This window comes from Kogia breviceps, chromosome 19, assembly GCF_026419965.1.
Source record: "Kogia breviceps isolate mKogBre1 chromosome 19, mKogBre1 haplotype 1, whole genome shotgun sequence".
Classification (NCBI taxonomy): domain Eukaryota; kingdom Metazoa; phylum Chordata; class Mammalia; order Artiodactyla; family Physeteridae; genus Kogia; species Kogia breviceps.
Window position 1 is genome coordinate 37263208 of NC_081328.1, and position 13330 is coordinate 37276537.

The 13330-nt window shown below is 49.9% G+C and overlaps 1 protein-coding gene across 1 annotated transcript; it reads left to right on the forward strand.

Moving 5' to 3' along the window:
- The first annotated feature begins 1349 nt into the window (after nt 1–1349).
- Nucleotides 1350–9940, forward strand: LOC131746475 (transcription factor CP2-like protein 1). Its single transcript, XM_067020464.1, has 15 exons — nt 1350–1432; nt 1932–2083; nt 2219–2292; nt 3039–3144; nt 3253–3359; nt 5701–5853; nt 6092–6202; nt 6732–6829; nt 7046–7100; nt 7384–7477; nt 7871–7961; nt 8407–8489; nt 8955–9100; nt 9245–9296; nt 9903–9940. The coding sequence occupies exons 1-15, from the start codon at nt 1350–1352 to the stop codon at nt 9938–9940; spliced, it is 1443 nt and encodes a 480-aa protein (XP_066876565.1).
- The last annotated feature ends 3390 nt before the right edge of the window (nt 9941–13330 follow it).

Below are 13330 nucleotides of genomic sequence, written 5' to 3' on the forward strand. Positions count from 1 at the left end.
GGACCCCTCCTACTCCCCTTCTGGCCTTCCTGGGATCTTGCTCTGTCCAACCTTGCAGGGTCCCTTGGGGGCCTCCTGACCTTGGATCCAGCTTTGGGCAGCAGGTGAGTCTTGAAGTCTTGGGGGTCTTACTGTGGATCTTGGGGACTCAGGTTTCTTTGGCCCTCCTTGTCAAGAAGGTTCCCATCCCCTTTTCCTCCTTTTGTCTGGCTTCATGAGAGAAGACCAAGGGCCAAGGTACCTGGAGGTACCCTGCTCATTGTGTGTGGGGGCATACTCTTTGGTTTTCCCTCTCCCCGCAAGGAAGGCCCCCCCAGAATCACAAAGCCTAGATAGTTAGGGTCACATGAGGTCAAGCTGCATCTTCAGAGCCCTGTCTGTGCTCTCTGCAAGGCCCTTATTTATTTACACCCAACACAGTAGTGGGGGGTGGGGGCAGGGGGCCCCCTGAGCTGACTGTGTACAGTGACAACAGGGGCTGAGCCTGGGGAAGGGGGCCGGCCCCCAGGCAGACTGTATTTGTCCATAAACACAGTGCACTCCAAGCCCCAGGGCAGAGGAGGGGCAGAGAAACCAGCCCAGCTGGAGCTCCTCTCCTTCTACTTCCCTGGGAGCGGTGCTCTCCCGTGCCCACCCCCCCCCCCCCCCCCCCCCCCGTCCTCCTCACAGGCACGCTCCCTCTCCCAGCACCACCCCCTGAGTTGTTTCCACAGCAAGCTGGACTATGTTCTGTAAACTCCAGTCCCCGAGGCAGGTAGCCCCCAGCGACAGGACAGGTGTCAGGCCATCACTGCACCTGTGTATATGGGGGGGCAGGTAGAGACAAAGAGGGAGACCAGGGGGAGCAAAGGCCCTTTGTCGGTCCATGTGATGTTGTTTGTCACTCTTCCTGTCCCCTGGAGTGGTCAGGCTCCACCCCCACTATGGGGTCCTGTGAGGGGTCTGGGCCCGTGGGTCTCCAGGACGCTACATGGCTTATGGATCTGGGGCCAATCTTTCATCCTGAGGGTGCCCCTCCTTTTTCTGGGCCTCTGGAGGAATGGTGGGGCAGTGGATGTCCGTCCCAGTGATTTGTTTTGCTGCACCACCATTTCCCCTTTGAGTTAATGATTGGTGGGGAGCCCTAGGGATGCCATTTCTTGATTCTCCCCAGCTTGGGCTGCCTAATAGGTCCTGAGTTTCCTAGAGCCTCAGTTGCTCAGCCAATAAGAGGCTGAGGCCTTGCCCCACCCTTTTGGGGCTATGCTATTGTATATAAAGCCCGAGGCCCCCGGTGGATGGCCCGGTGGGTCCAGCCCAACCCAGTGCTGAGCTTTCTGTGACACAGCTGGTCCTGCTCTTTTTCCAAGATGCTGTTTTGGCACAGCCAGCCGGAGCACCTGTGGCCCAGCCCCGGGGAACTGTACCCCGGGCCACCAAGCAGCTTGCTCAGGTAAGGGCCACATCCCCTTCCCACAGTCCCCGAGGAAGGCCGTGCTCTGAGTTGAGATGGACATGGTAGGGCCATCTGTTTCAAGCCAAAAGTTATGGGCCTCCTGCTCTTGAGTTCCTTTGGGGGTGGGGAAGTGGTCAAATGTACCTGGAGTTCAGTGGGTCCCAGGACATCTCCAAACATCCTGACCACCCACCCACTCAGGACACTTGTGGTGGGCTTTCACTGGGTGTCAGGCAAGCCCTGAGGGTGCAGACAAGTAATTGATAGCAGACGTTTGCAAACGTTTGGTAGTATCTGGGATTTGTATCTTAAGGGAGGTCTGCTGGAGGCCAGAGGAGCTGAACAGGGGCCCCTTAGGCCCCGGCTGCTGCAGGAGTGCCCCGCTACAGCAAACTGTGGGCTCCCTGAAGGGAGAACCTGGCAGAAAGTGTCAAAGCCTCTTAGAGGATGGGGTGGACAGGGCAGAAAGCCAGCAGTGCCCTCCTCTCCCTGGCAGGGAGGCCTTGCCCTTGCCCTACCTGAAGCAGGAAGAGCCGCCCAACATGCCCCGTGCGGAACCGCCCTGCCCCGCCTTCCAGTACGTGCTCTGTGCAGCTACCTCGCCAGCTGTGAAGCAGCAGGAGGAGACCCTCACCTACCTGAACCAGGGTGAGCTGGGCCTGGGGAAGGAGAGGGGCTGGTGAGGCAGCAAGCTCTGGAGGCTGGGCCCAGGGCAGGCTGGGGTGGCAGGCAGCATCTCTGCCCCTCAGAGTGGGGCTCACACATCCCCTTAATCTCTCCCAGGCCAGTCCTATGAGGTGAGGATGCTCTGCAACCCCAAACTGGGCGATGCCACCCAGGGGCCCCGGCTGCTGAAGGTAGGTGCATCCCTTCCAGAACTGGCAAAAGCCGGCTATGACTATCCCTCTGGGCAGGAGGCCAATGTCATCACTGTGATGTCATTGTCAAGTAGAACCCTCTCAAGTCCACCTTTCAATTTGACCTTCACAACAGCTGAGTGGTGGGTGGGAAGTGTTGAGGAAACAGGTACAGTGAGGTTAAGTATTTTCTCAAGGACATAGAGCCAGTAAGTAGCAGAACCAGGATTTAGAAATACATTTACACAGCATTATTCACACACATGATTTCTTCCTTCTCAAAAAAAACACAAAGAAGTATTTAGCTCCCATTCTTTGCCAGAAACTGTTCAATGAGCTAGAGATTCAGGGGTAAAGAGACAGATGCAGTTTCCTTCCTCAGGGGGCTTGCATTCTGCTGAGTGAGACAAACATGTAATTACACAAATTATTAATATATGCAATTACAGATTGACTTACAAATCGCAAACTGATAAGTGCAGCGAAGAAAAGAAACGGGTAGAGTGACTACGAGTGGGAAGGGATTAAGTTCTCCATTTTACAGATGAGGAAACTGAGGCTCTAGGTTACTTCCTCAGTTTCACAGCTTGTGAGTGGCAGGCGGCATCTGGACACGGATCTGGTGATTCTAAGTCCTTCTGCCCCTGGATGGTGGGAAGCCAGGTGGGGGAGAGGCTGGAAAGGTTGGCCTGCCGCAGGTGTGGGAACTGGTTCCCAAATGCCCAGGCGCCCTCCTGTGCCCTCAGAGTGTGGTGCGTGTGGTTTTCCACGACCGGCGCCTGCAGTACACAGAGCAGCAGCAGCTGGACGGGTGGAGGTGGAGCCGGCCTGGGGACCGCATCCTGGACATAGGTGAATGGGGAGGGACCAGGGACCCTTTAGGGCTGCTTTCTGTCTTAGAGGCCCTTGTGGATGGGGAGGGCTGAGCCCGACTCCCTGCCTGCAACCCTGTGCCTGCAGATGTGCCACTGTCCGTGGGGGTGATAGAACCCCAAGTGCTATCCTCACAACTCAACACTGTGGAGTTTTATTGGGACCCGACCAAGAGGACCTCCCTCTTTCTGCAGGTGAGTCTGAAGCTGGGACAGGGAGGAGGCTGGAGGTCAGATGTGGGTGGCAGCAGCCTAGGTGGGAAAGGAAGGTGAGTTTGGGTGGTGGTGGGGGATGTGATAAGAATGAACCACTTCCAGAAACACCTTGAGGAAAAAAAGATGGATAACTGTTGATCGAATCTCACCAAAGGCAAGGAGTTGTTAAACATTAAGGCAATGGAAGAAATACAAAACGTAGGACGGAATTTAGCTTCATACAAAGTAACGGTCTGCAATACACAGGCAAAATTAAAAGGAGACATCAAATGGGAAAAATGGTTGCCACATATGACATATAATGTGTTATATAAAATGCTAATAATGCTAATAAAAATTATATATATGTGTGTGTATATATATATAAATGGCAGAGACTTTTTAAAAACTGTTATTGGTAAGGTTTGGAGAAACAGACACCCTCATATCCTGAGAATGCAAATTGGTGCACCCATTCTGTAGGTATGTGGCACGTGGGCAAATTTTATTAAATTTAATGTTCATACTCATTTACCCAGTAGTTCCGCTTCAAGAAATGTATCCTATCGCAGTGTTCAATAAGTACACAGAGATATATTTACCAGCTATTCAGGCCAGTGTCGTTTTATATATTAAAAAATTTTAAATAATCAAAATGTCCATCAGAAGAGGATTGACTTTGAAATAAGTGTTTAGTAGAGGTTTATAATGGAAATTGTGTAGCCCTTAAAATGATGTCTCTGAGAAATATTTCATGACAAGAGAAACTGCTTTCCCGTAAGTAAAGGCAGAATACAGACTTGTATTTAAAGTTTGATTTCTATTTTGTAAAAATAAAAGTGTGTGTGTATATGAAAGTTGTGGGTTTTTTTTTCCTTGCCCAGAGAAAAGATAGGAAGGAAAAATACTTGAATGTTAACAGTACTATCTCTGAGAGGTGGGGTGATGGGAAATGCTTGTATTCTTCTTTATATTTCAGTGTTCTCCATTTTTTCTATGCTGAAAGATTTCCTTTTATAATCAAACAATATTGTCAAAACTCACCTGTAAGTCCCTTTTTTGATCATTTTATTTTATTATTATTATTTTTTTGTGGTACACGGGCCTCTCACTGTTGTGGCCTCTCCCGTTGCAGAGCACAGGCTCCGCACGCGCAGGCTCAGTGGCCATGGCTCACGGGCCCAGCCGCTCTGCGGCACATGGGATCTTCCCAGACCGGGGCACAAACTCGCGTCCCCTGCATCGGCAGGCGGACTCTCAACCACTGCGCCACCAGGGAAGCCCTGTAAGTCCCTTTTTTGAGTGTCCACTATAGTCTAAGCATCTGGACTAGGAGTCGGGTGGATGTGGCACAATTTCAGTTCCACCACTTCCTGGCGTGGACCTTGCCCAGGTCACATAATCTCTGTGAGCCTCAGCTTCCCTACCTTTACCTGTTCTTCACAAGATTTTGGGAGGGCTACAGTGGGTGTGCAGGTCAGGAAGCCTTCCTGGAGTAGACTGCTAGATTTAGCAAATAAAATACAGGACACTCAGTTAAATTTGAATTTTAGCTAAATATATATTTTTTTTTTTTTTAGTATCAGTATGTCCCATGCAATACTTGGGAATACTGATACTAAAAAAGTATTTGTTTCTTATCAGAAATTCAGATTTAACTGGGCATCCTGTATTTTAACTAGCAACCCTACTCTGGAATGGGATGTATTGGCTCAGATGTGAGCAGGGAGAGCTTTCCCGGTAGAGGAAAAGCTATGCAGGCGTATTGAGGTGATGATTAGGCTGGACGGGTAGGTCAGTGGGTTCACTGATAGGGGAGAGAGAGCCACCGTGCAGAAAAGCTTGACCTGACTCTTTAAGATGCTTGAATGCCAGCCAGGGTCAGGGACTTTGCTTCTCATCTCATAACCTTGGTGAGCTGCTGAGGGATTTTGAACAAGGGAAAGACCCTAATAAAGTTATATTTTAAGAAGAAAGTAGATCTTAAATGATCTCACCGCCAAAAAAAAGGGTCATTATGTGATGGGGTGTTTCTGTGATGGAGGTGTTAGCAGCTAATGCTATGGTGGGTGGTAATCATTTTCCAATATATAAATGTATCATATCAACACACTGCAAACCTTAAACATACACAATGTTATATGTCAAATATACCTCAGAAAAGCTGGAAAAAATTGTTCCTCTTAAAAAAAAGAAAAAGTTATGCTTTACGAATAGACACTGGTTGGGGGTGGGAAGTTGCGGTGATTAATGGCTGACAGGTGACAGACAGGTAACAGGTTTCAGGTGAGATCCCTTGAATGTGAGTGGGACCTGGAGTCACCCTTCTTTTCCACCTCAGGTTCACTGCATCAGCACTGAGTTCACGCCTAGGAAAAAAGGTGGAGAGAAAGGCGTTCCCTTTCGCCTTCAGATCGACACTTTCAAGCCCAGTGACAAGGAGCTTTCGCCAGAGCACCTGCATTCAGCCGGCTGCCTCATCAAGGTGTTTAAGGTACATGCAGCCCGGGTGCCCTGTCCCCTCCCTCTCAGGGCTGTCACCCTGCCTTGCTGGCTGTGTGCATCTGGCTCTGCTTTGCGGCGGACCCTCAGCCTGCGGTTCCCCTCTTTGGGACTGTTTCATTCTCCGTGCACAGAGGGATGGGGCTCGGTCTCTTTCTCAGCTCCCCTCCTGTAATGAGAAGTGGGCAGGAAAAGAGGGCCTCTGAGGTTTCCTTGTCATCCTCCTGTAGCCCAAAGGAGCTGACCGGAAACTGAAAACTGACCGGGAGAAGATTGAGAAACAGCCCGTGCATGAGAGAGACAAGTATCAGAGCGCCTGTGAGAGCACAGTCTTCATGGAGGTGTGTGTACTGGGTGCGGGGGCGGGAGGGGAGGTCTGGAGAAAAGATCCTCGTTGTACACGCTGGGAAACTGAGGCCTCAGGGGCTGCGACTGCTCCAGGATCATCACAGCCTCCTAGTGAGTGATTCCACCTGCTTCCCGCGAGGACAAACCGCGCTGCCTGTTGTTCAAGACTCCCAAGAGCTGACGCCTTGCCGGCTGCCTCTCCTTGCCCTGCCGCGGCCGCCCCTCTGCCTGGAGCACCTCCCCTCCTGCAGCACCTCCCCTCCTGCAGCACCTCCCCTCCTGCAGCACCTCCCCTCCTGCAGCACTTCCCCTCCTGCCGTAGCTCCTCCGGGAAGCCTTCCCCAAATCCCCCAAACAGAGCTGCAGGCTAGATTACTCTTCTTTGTGTGGAAACTTGATCTACTTGTCACGGACTCCTGGGGCAGGGGCCAAGTTTGGCCCAAGGCGGGCCAACAGCCACCACTGCCCTCCCCCGCCCCCACCCGAATGTCCAGGCTAACCTCGCTGTTTGTCTACCTGCAGTGTTCACCGTGGCCAGAGCCCAGTTCGGGACCCCACCCGCCTCTAAGCCCTCTTGCTCTGACCTCCCCCAACTCCTGCAAGCTCCTGTCCCAGGAGAGGTGAGGCAGGACGAGCGCCTTCTGTCAGCCCTTGGGGATGAGAATGAAGAGAAGAGCCCCTCAGCCTAGGCAGCGGGGGAGGGGCCGGCCTGAGGGTGCAGCTGAGGCAGCTTCTGGGGAGCACGTGGGTGACACCGGGACAGGCCTGGGGAAGAATGAGGGGGGCAGGAGACTGGCCGCACTGTTTCCCTGAGCCTGACTCCCTGCTCCCCACAGGCTCTGCTCCTCACCACCATTCGCCTTGGACACCTTGGGGGGCAGCCCAGCTCAAGTGAGTCTTTCCTTTCCACACTCCCACGCCCCCTATTGCAAAGCCTTCTCAGCGGTGTCATCTCACGCTCCAGAATCGGGTGGCCCTGCCCCCTGGTGGGAAGATGTGGTATGGCCACCGATAGCCAAATGGTTCGCAGATGGCGCCGGGTACTTCCCTCTGGCAGGATGAGCCTCCCGTCTCAGACTTGGGACCTCCAAAGGCAGGGGCCATGTTTCCCCTCCACCTTGTTCTCAGTCCGTGGGTCCACGGTGTTATCTGGACCGCTCTCTTTATACCTCAGGATCTGAACCCTGGAGCCTCCATCCTAGAGACACAGCAGTGGTTGCATCGGCACCGGTTCTCCAACTACTGTCGGTCGCTGGCCAATTTCACTGGTGAGGCTGGGGTCTGGTAGGGACCTGACCTGTAGGGGACTGAGGGCAGACACTCGGGCAGGAAGCCTGTCTCTGTTCTGGCTTGCTGTGTGCCCTTCAACTAATTTCTATGTAGAACTAAGAGTTGGCAAGCACACTGTGCTGGCTAGGCTCTCTTCCCGTGTATTATCCCATACAATTTATACACTACCCCTGAGGACAGGGCTCAGAGAGGTTAACTAACTTACCCAAGGACACACAGCTAGCAAGTGGCAGAGGTGGGATTTGAATCCAAGTCTGGCTCCCACATCTGGGCATACCAGGGCTATTTGTAGACTAACGTTGGATTGTATCCTTTGCCACCCTTGATCCCAGGGCTCTCTTCCCCTAATCTAGCCCTGTCTGACTCTGCAGGCACTGATCTGCTGAAGCTTACCCGTCAGGACCTTATCCAGATCTGTGGAGCTGCCGACGGGATCCGCCTTTTCAATACTCTAAGAGCCAGGTGCTGGGCACTGCCAACCAGGGTCCCCTTCCCACTGTAGTGGCACTTACCAACTCAGCTGACACTCATGTTTCATAGACTGTTCAAGCCAAAGGCACCTGAAAGACCACTTAGCCCCACTTCTCTCTTTTTACAAAGGAAGAAACTCAGGCCCAAAGGACAGCGACCTGCCTGAGGTCACAGAGCAAGCAAGGCTAGCAGAGTTAGGCTCCTGTGACTTCTTTCTGTGGCCATCCCATCTGCATCACTCAATTTCTGGGGACAGAGATGGAGTTTTTCCTCATCTTCTCTCCCCTAGGGCACAGCATTCACTAAATACCTAAGAAAAGTTTGGTGACCCCCTATCCCTAGAGACCTGGGAGGACACAGGGTTTCTCCCAGGGATGGGGGCTAAAACTGGGACCTGTTAGTTCAGGTATGAATGTGGACTATTTTCCTGGCCCAGGCCCATCCGTCACCGGCTGACCTTGTATGTCGCTCAGGAGGCCTCTAGGCAAGAGAACGTGGTTCCTAAGAACCCTGACTCAGGTAAGGTTCTGGCCTCTACAGAAGACAAGAAACTCAGGTGTGGTTGCATGAAACCTCTCCTGGCCTGGGGAAAGGGTGACGCTCCACCATTCCTGGAACCCAGGATGCCCTTGGCATTCTCATCTTCCATGACTAGATTAGTCTTCTCCTTCCAGGATGACTCCCTGGGTTTATTCCTCCATGCTCTACACTCTGACTCTATTTGATTCTGTCATTCTATCATACGGTGTCCCATCTCTTCTTCCAACTGGGGGTTCCTCTCAGCCTAGGCCTCCCCAAAGGTGAGGAATAGGAGGTGAAAGTGAAGTGGATTTGTAAGGTTTTTTCCTTCCCTACTCCTTCTCCCCTGACCCGGGCCCTCCCAATGAGCCTGTCGCCTTGTCTTCTCCTTTCTCCTGATATCTGGGGCTCCCTCTGGGCCGCAGCCCCCACTGACTCCTGCCCCTGTGCTGCCCACACCCCCAGGCTTTTATCAAGAGATCTCTCTGGATGAACTCAGTGCTGTAGAGCTCATGGGGAAACTGGCTGAACTGCTGGCCCTCCCAGCCAATCAGATCCATCGGCTCTTCCACCAGGGCCCTGGGGGCATCCTCATTCTCCTCAGTGACCAGGTAAGTCGGCAGCGGTTCCCTGCAAGGTCCCACAAAGGCCTGGATCATTCTTCTAACACCAGGCCCAGTCTCCCCCTCCCTGCCCTAGCTTATTCCGCTTGGTTCTAAGAACAGAATCGTCTTAGTAACCCCTCTCCCTTGCAGGTGGTTCAGAATCTTGAGGATGAGTCGTACTTTGTGGCTGTGGTGAAGAAAGGTAGGGCTTTTAGAGGGAGAGGCGTGTGTCTCGCAGGCCCTAGAAAGGGTAAGATTGTTTATACTGCCTCCTAAATGAGATTAAAAGGTTCCTTGAAGGTGTGTTGCGGGTGCTGTGTCCCAATCAAGGGGTAAACATCTGCTCAACACCAGCTGTGCGTCAAAGGGACAGGGTCACGCAGCTAAGAGACAGCCATTTATTGCTCAGGAAGAAGTAACCGAATAAACGCGTTCTCATGAGGGAGACATGCCCTAGTTTCAGGGAGTTTATCAGAAGGGAAGGAAAGGCCCCTACCCCTCTTCCCGCCCCCCGAGTCATACAAGTCAGAAGGGCAGGTGCTTGCTGGACACCACGTGGAGCAGAGCACTTCTGATGAGCTGGCTTGTGGTCCTGGCTATTCAGATGCCTGCCCTCTATCCCTCCCCTGTGCTCCAGTACCCAGGAAGGCTTCCGAAAGAGCTGGATCCAGGGTGGGGCTGGAAGAACACTTGGGTGTGGCAGAGGCCACTGAAGGCTGCTTGGAGGTTTAGGAGCAGCACAGTAGTTAGTGGTGGTTGGGGCCCATCTCATCCGGGTGGTGCCCTTTCTTTTTCTTACTGCTTTCAGTGCAGAATCCAGATGGCTACTACCTGGTTCTGACCTAGGCCCAGGGGTGCCCTGCTGCAAGAGGAGGAGACTGGTGCCAGCCTCGTTCTCTGGGGTCCTGTGCTCACCAGAAGCCTTGTTAAAATCCTCAGCTGCTTCACCAGGCTTCAGGTGAAGAGCCAAATCGTCATGTGTCCTACCCCTGGGGAGGAGACAAGCAGCCCCCAGGCTCACATTTCTTTCTGCTCAACAGCAAGTTGTTGGAACCCCTGAGACACAGCCTTCCCTGCTGAGCTGAGCTGGCCAAGCCTGTGAGGCAAAAACCCTGGCAATATGGATAAGGAGCTTTTGCCCCAAGCAGTGGTGCTGAACAGTGCATTAATTCATGTTTATTTAAAATTTTATTCATCCCCTTTAAAAGTAAAGATAGATATATATAGATATATATATATATATATATATATATATATATATTCAATGTGTTGTCCAATTCTCTTGGTATTATGGTCCTCTTGGGGATATGTCCCCTGCTTAGACTTACACACCAGGGCAAGGGACGGAGTTTGGGACAGAGATATAAATAAATCTGACTGGATTATTTTCCCAATTAGTTTGGGCAAAAACTAATCACTAAAGCCTCCAAAAGATTATTCAACTATTAAACCACTGTGCTTATTTAAAACTTCAGTTCTAGAGACTTGGGAATTACTATAGCTATTCTTGAACAATGAGGCTATATAGGGCTTTATTATTTTTTATTTAAGAAATGTAGTTGAATTAAAATTAATCTTTTAATTTTTAGGTCATAACAAATCTTTCCCTATATTAAGGTAAATATAATTTCCTATGAATATTTTTCAAAGTTCAAACTTTCATTTTGTGTTTCACTTTTAGGCCTATAATCTACCTGAAAGTGATTTTCTCTGTGTATTTCTTTTTTCTGTGTAGAAAACCAATTTTATATTAAAGTACTTTTTAAAAAGATAAGTGATTTGGGGCCATATTTTATTCCACTCTTCTTTTCTCATCCCCTTCCCTCAAAATTTTTATCATGGAAAATTTCAAACATACTGAAAAGAGAAAACCCATTTGCATGGACTGGGAGATAGGCCAAGATGCCATTATTAATCATTTACCCCATTTATCATTTACTGATCATCTTTGTTGAGTCCTAAACTTGGTGGCCTCTGGCTAGGGAAGGTAGGAAGGAGGAAGGCTCTACACTGGCTGAATTAACAGGATTAAAGGACAGGGGAAGGGAAAGTCTGCTTATTGAAGTTCAAAGACCTCGAACTTGCCTCCCTCAAAAGCCAAAGGCTGCCTCAATATGGACAAGGAAGCAGGCTTGCTTCCCTGCACCCCTGGAAGGGACCGTGGGACCCCGCTGGCCCCAGATGACCAATCCAGATTAGGCATTTAACTCATGCAGGATGAGCGGATTACGAGCGAGGCCTCTGATTCCACAGGGCTCCCCAAAGGTGTTTCAGGGCACGGTAGATACCCTGAGATTTAAATCGAGGTTGCTGATTTGGCTCCACTGCTCGTCTCCACCAAAAGGGTAGGGACCAGAGGCATTAGCCTTTGTGCATCTCTCAACCTAGGAGCCTCTGGCACAGACTAGATACTGAAATATACTGAAATGAAGCGAATAAAAGCAGGTAACATGTGAGCGTTTACTACGTGCCACTCTTTTAATCCTCACAACTCTAAAGCAGGTACTGTTATCCCCACTTTACCAACAAAGAACTGAGACAGAGGGGTTAACTGGCCAAGGTCAGGTGGAGTGAGTCTGTTTAACCATTATACCACTCCCCTCACTCCTTCCTAGTCCAGGTAAGGGTAATGCTTTGCACAGATAAGGGACTCAGGTTGAATTGTTATTATCAAATTAATTAAGACAGAAGTTTTTTAGAAACCCTGATTTATATTATGTCTTCCGTTTTTCTTAGAAGCAAGTGGAGTGCAGGGTATTAAATAAAGGCTATTGAAAAGGTACTAAATAAAGATTATTAAACAATTAATAAATAAAGGGTACTAACTAAAGGATATTAAAAAAAAATAAAGATGCCAAAAAGAAGCCCCTTCATTCAGCCTCAGGAGCCTTTACAGATCAAGGGTTCAAGGAAGTTAAGAATCACAGCTCCAAGTCAGGCTATTTCCGCAGTAAAATGAAAAGTCTTCACAGCTTATTTCCTTTAATTACATCATAAACCAAAAATTAGAACATACAGGAAACAATAATAGTTACATAACAATTTACTTTATATATTCATATATAAAAAATTTTTTTTAAATTTTTTTATTTTTTTAGTCCAAAGATTTTTAAAGCAAAAGGAATCCTCTACTGCCACCTTGGATTTTTACTTATTTTAAATAACCCTCCCTCCCTCCCCCCATCCTCAAGCGCCAAAAGTACTGGGTGGAAACACAGTCGCTTGGACAGCTAATGGAGGCTGGTGTTAAGTCACCATGTAGGGAACTGTGTTGGCCCCAGGGACCGGCTAAGTGTTGGGGCAGGCCTGGTGGAGAAACAAGCAAGCGGCAGCTCCCACACACTGAAGCTCTCAAGCCAGAGCAGGCCGAATGGCTGGACAAGGATTAGGCCAGACAGCAATGCTGGGGGTCAGACCCTGCTAGTCAACCATCCTCTGCATTTTACCCCTTCCTCAGGGGAGTGGGGATGGAGGCAGGGCAGTGCAAAGGGTGAAACAGCCTGGTTTGAAGATAAAAATGTCTCCCAGAGCACCATTTACCCATCCATCTCTGTCCCCAAGTAGATGCAGGAGTAGTCTGAAGGCAGTAGTCCTCACAGTTCTCTGAGCTCCGCACAGGCCCCGTCTCTCAGGTCTGTGCTCTCAGGGTCACTGGAAGGTGGGCAAAGGTGAGGAGAGCAGTTGGGAAATGACCGAGGCAGGTTACTTGGAAACAATTCCTGGGAGGAAAAAGGAGGCAGCCAGAATGGGAGGCATCTGAAGGGTGATCATAAAACAGGGATGGAGAAAGGCAAAATTAAGAAAGCCTTTCTCTCCCTGTCGTAACCCTTCGGACTGGGTAGTCACAGATCCTCAGGGGCCAGCTCTGAGAGCTGCAGCGTGATGAGAAAAAAAACCCCACAAGCATCTTATGATGAGCCCCATCTCACGGATCTTATAAATGTTAGAGGTTAGTGTATAATTTGGGAGTAGGGTGAGGAGGGGAGTAAGAGAAGAAATCTCAGGTTCACCTCTTCCTGTACTTATTAGAAATTAACAGTCATCAGAGAAGCACAGATAAGAAATTATTTTTAAGGGAAGGAAAAAACTGATGTAAACCCAGAAAAGTAGCAGCAAAGGTTTCACTTATTACAGATCTATTATATAGCACTAGGGAAGAAAATCATTCAAGTCTTTAGCGGGAAAAGGTAAAGTAATCAATCAAACCATGCCAGTTAGAGACTCCTTTTCAAGTTA

What these genes read in the sequence shown, in the direction of transcription:
- LOC131746475 (XM_067020464.1), top strand. Translation starts at nt 1,350, where the DNA reads ATGCTGTTTTGGCACAGCCAGCCGGAGCACCTGTGGCCCAGCCCCGGG. An exon ending in AAGCTCCTGTCCCAGGAGAG is followed by an intron (nt 6,830 to 7,045) that starts GTGAGGCAGGAC and finishes TGCTCCCCACAG; the next exon opens with GCTCTGCTCCTCACCACCAT. An exon ending in TGGGGGGCAGCCCAGCTCAA is followed by an intron (nt 7,101 to 7,383) that starts GTGAGTCTTTCC and finishes TTTATACCTCAG; the next exon opens with GATCTGAACCCTGGAGCCTC.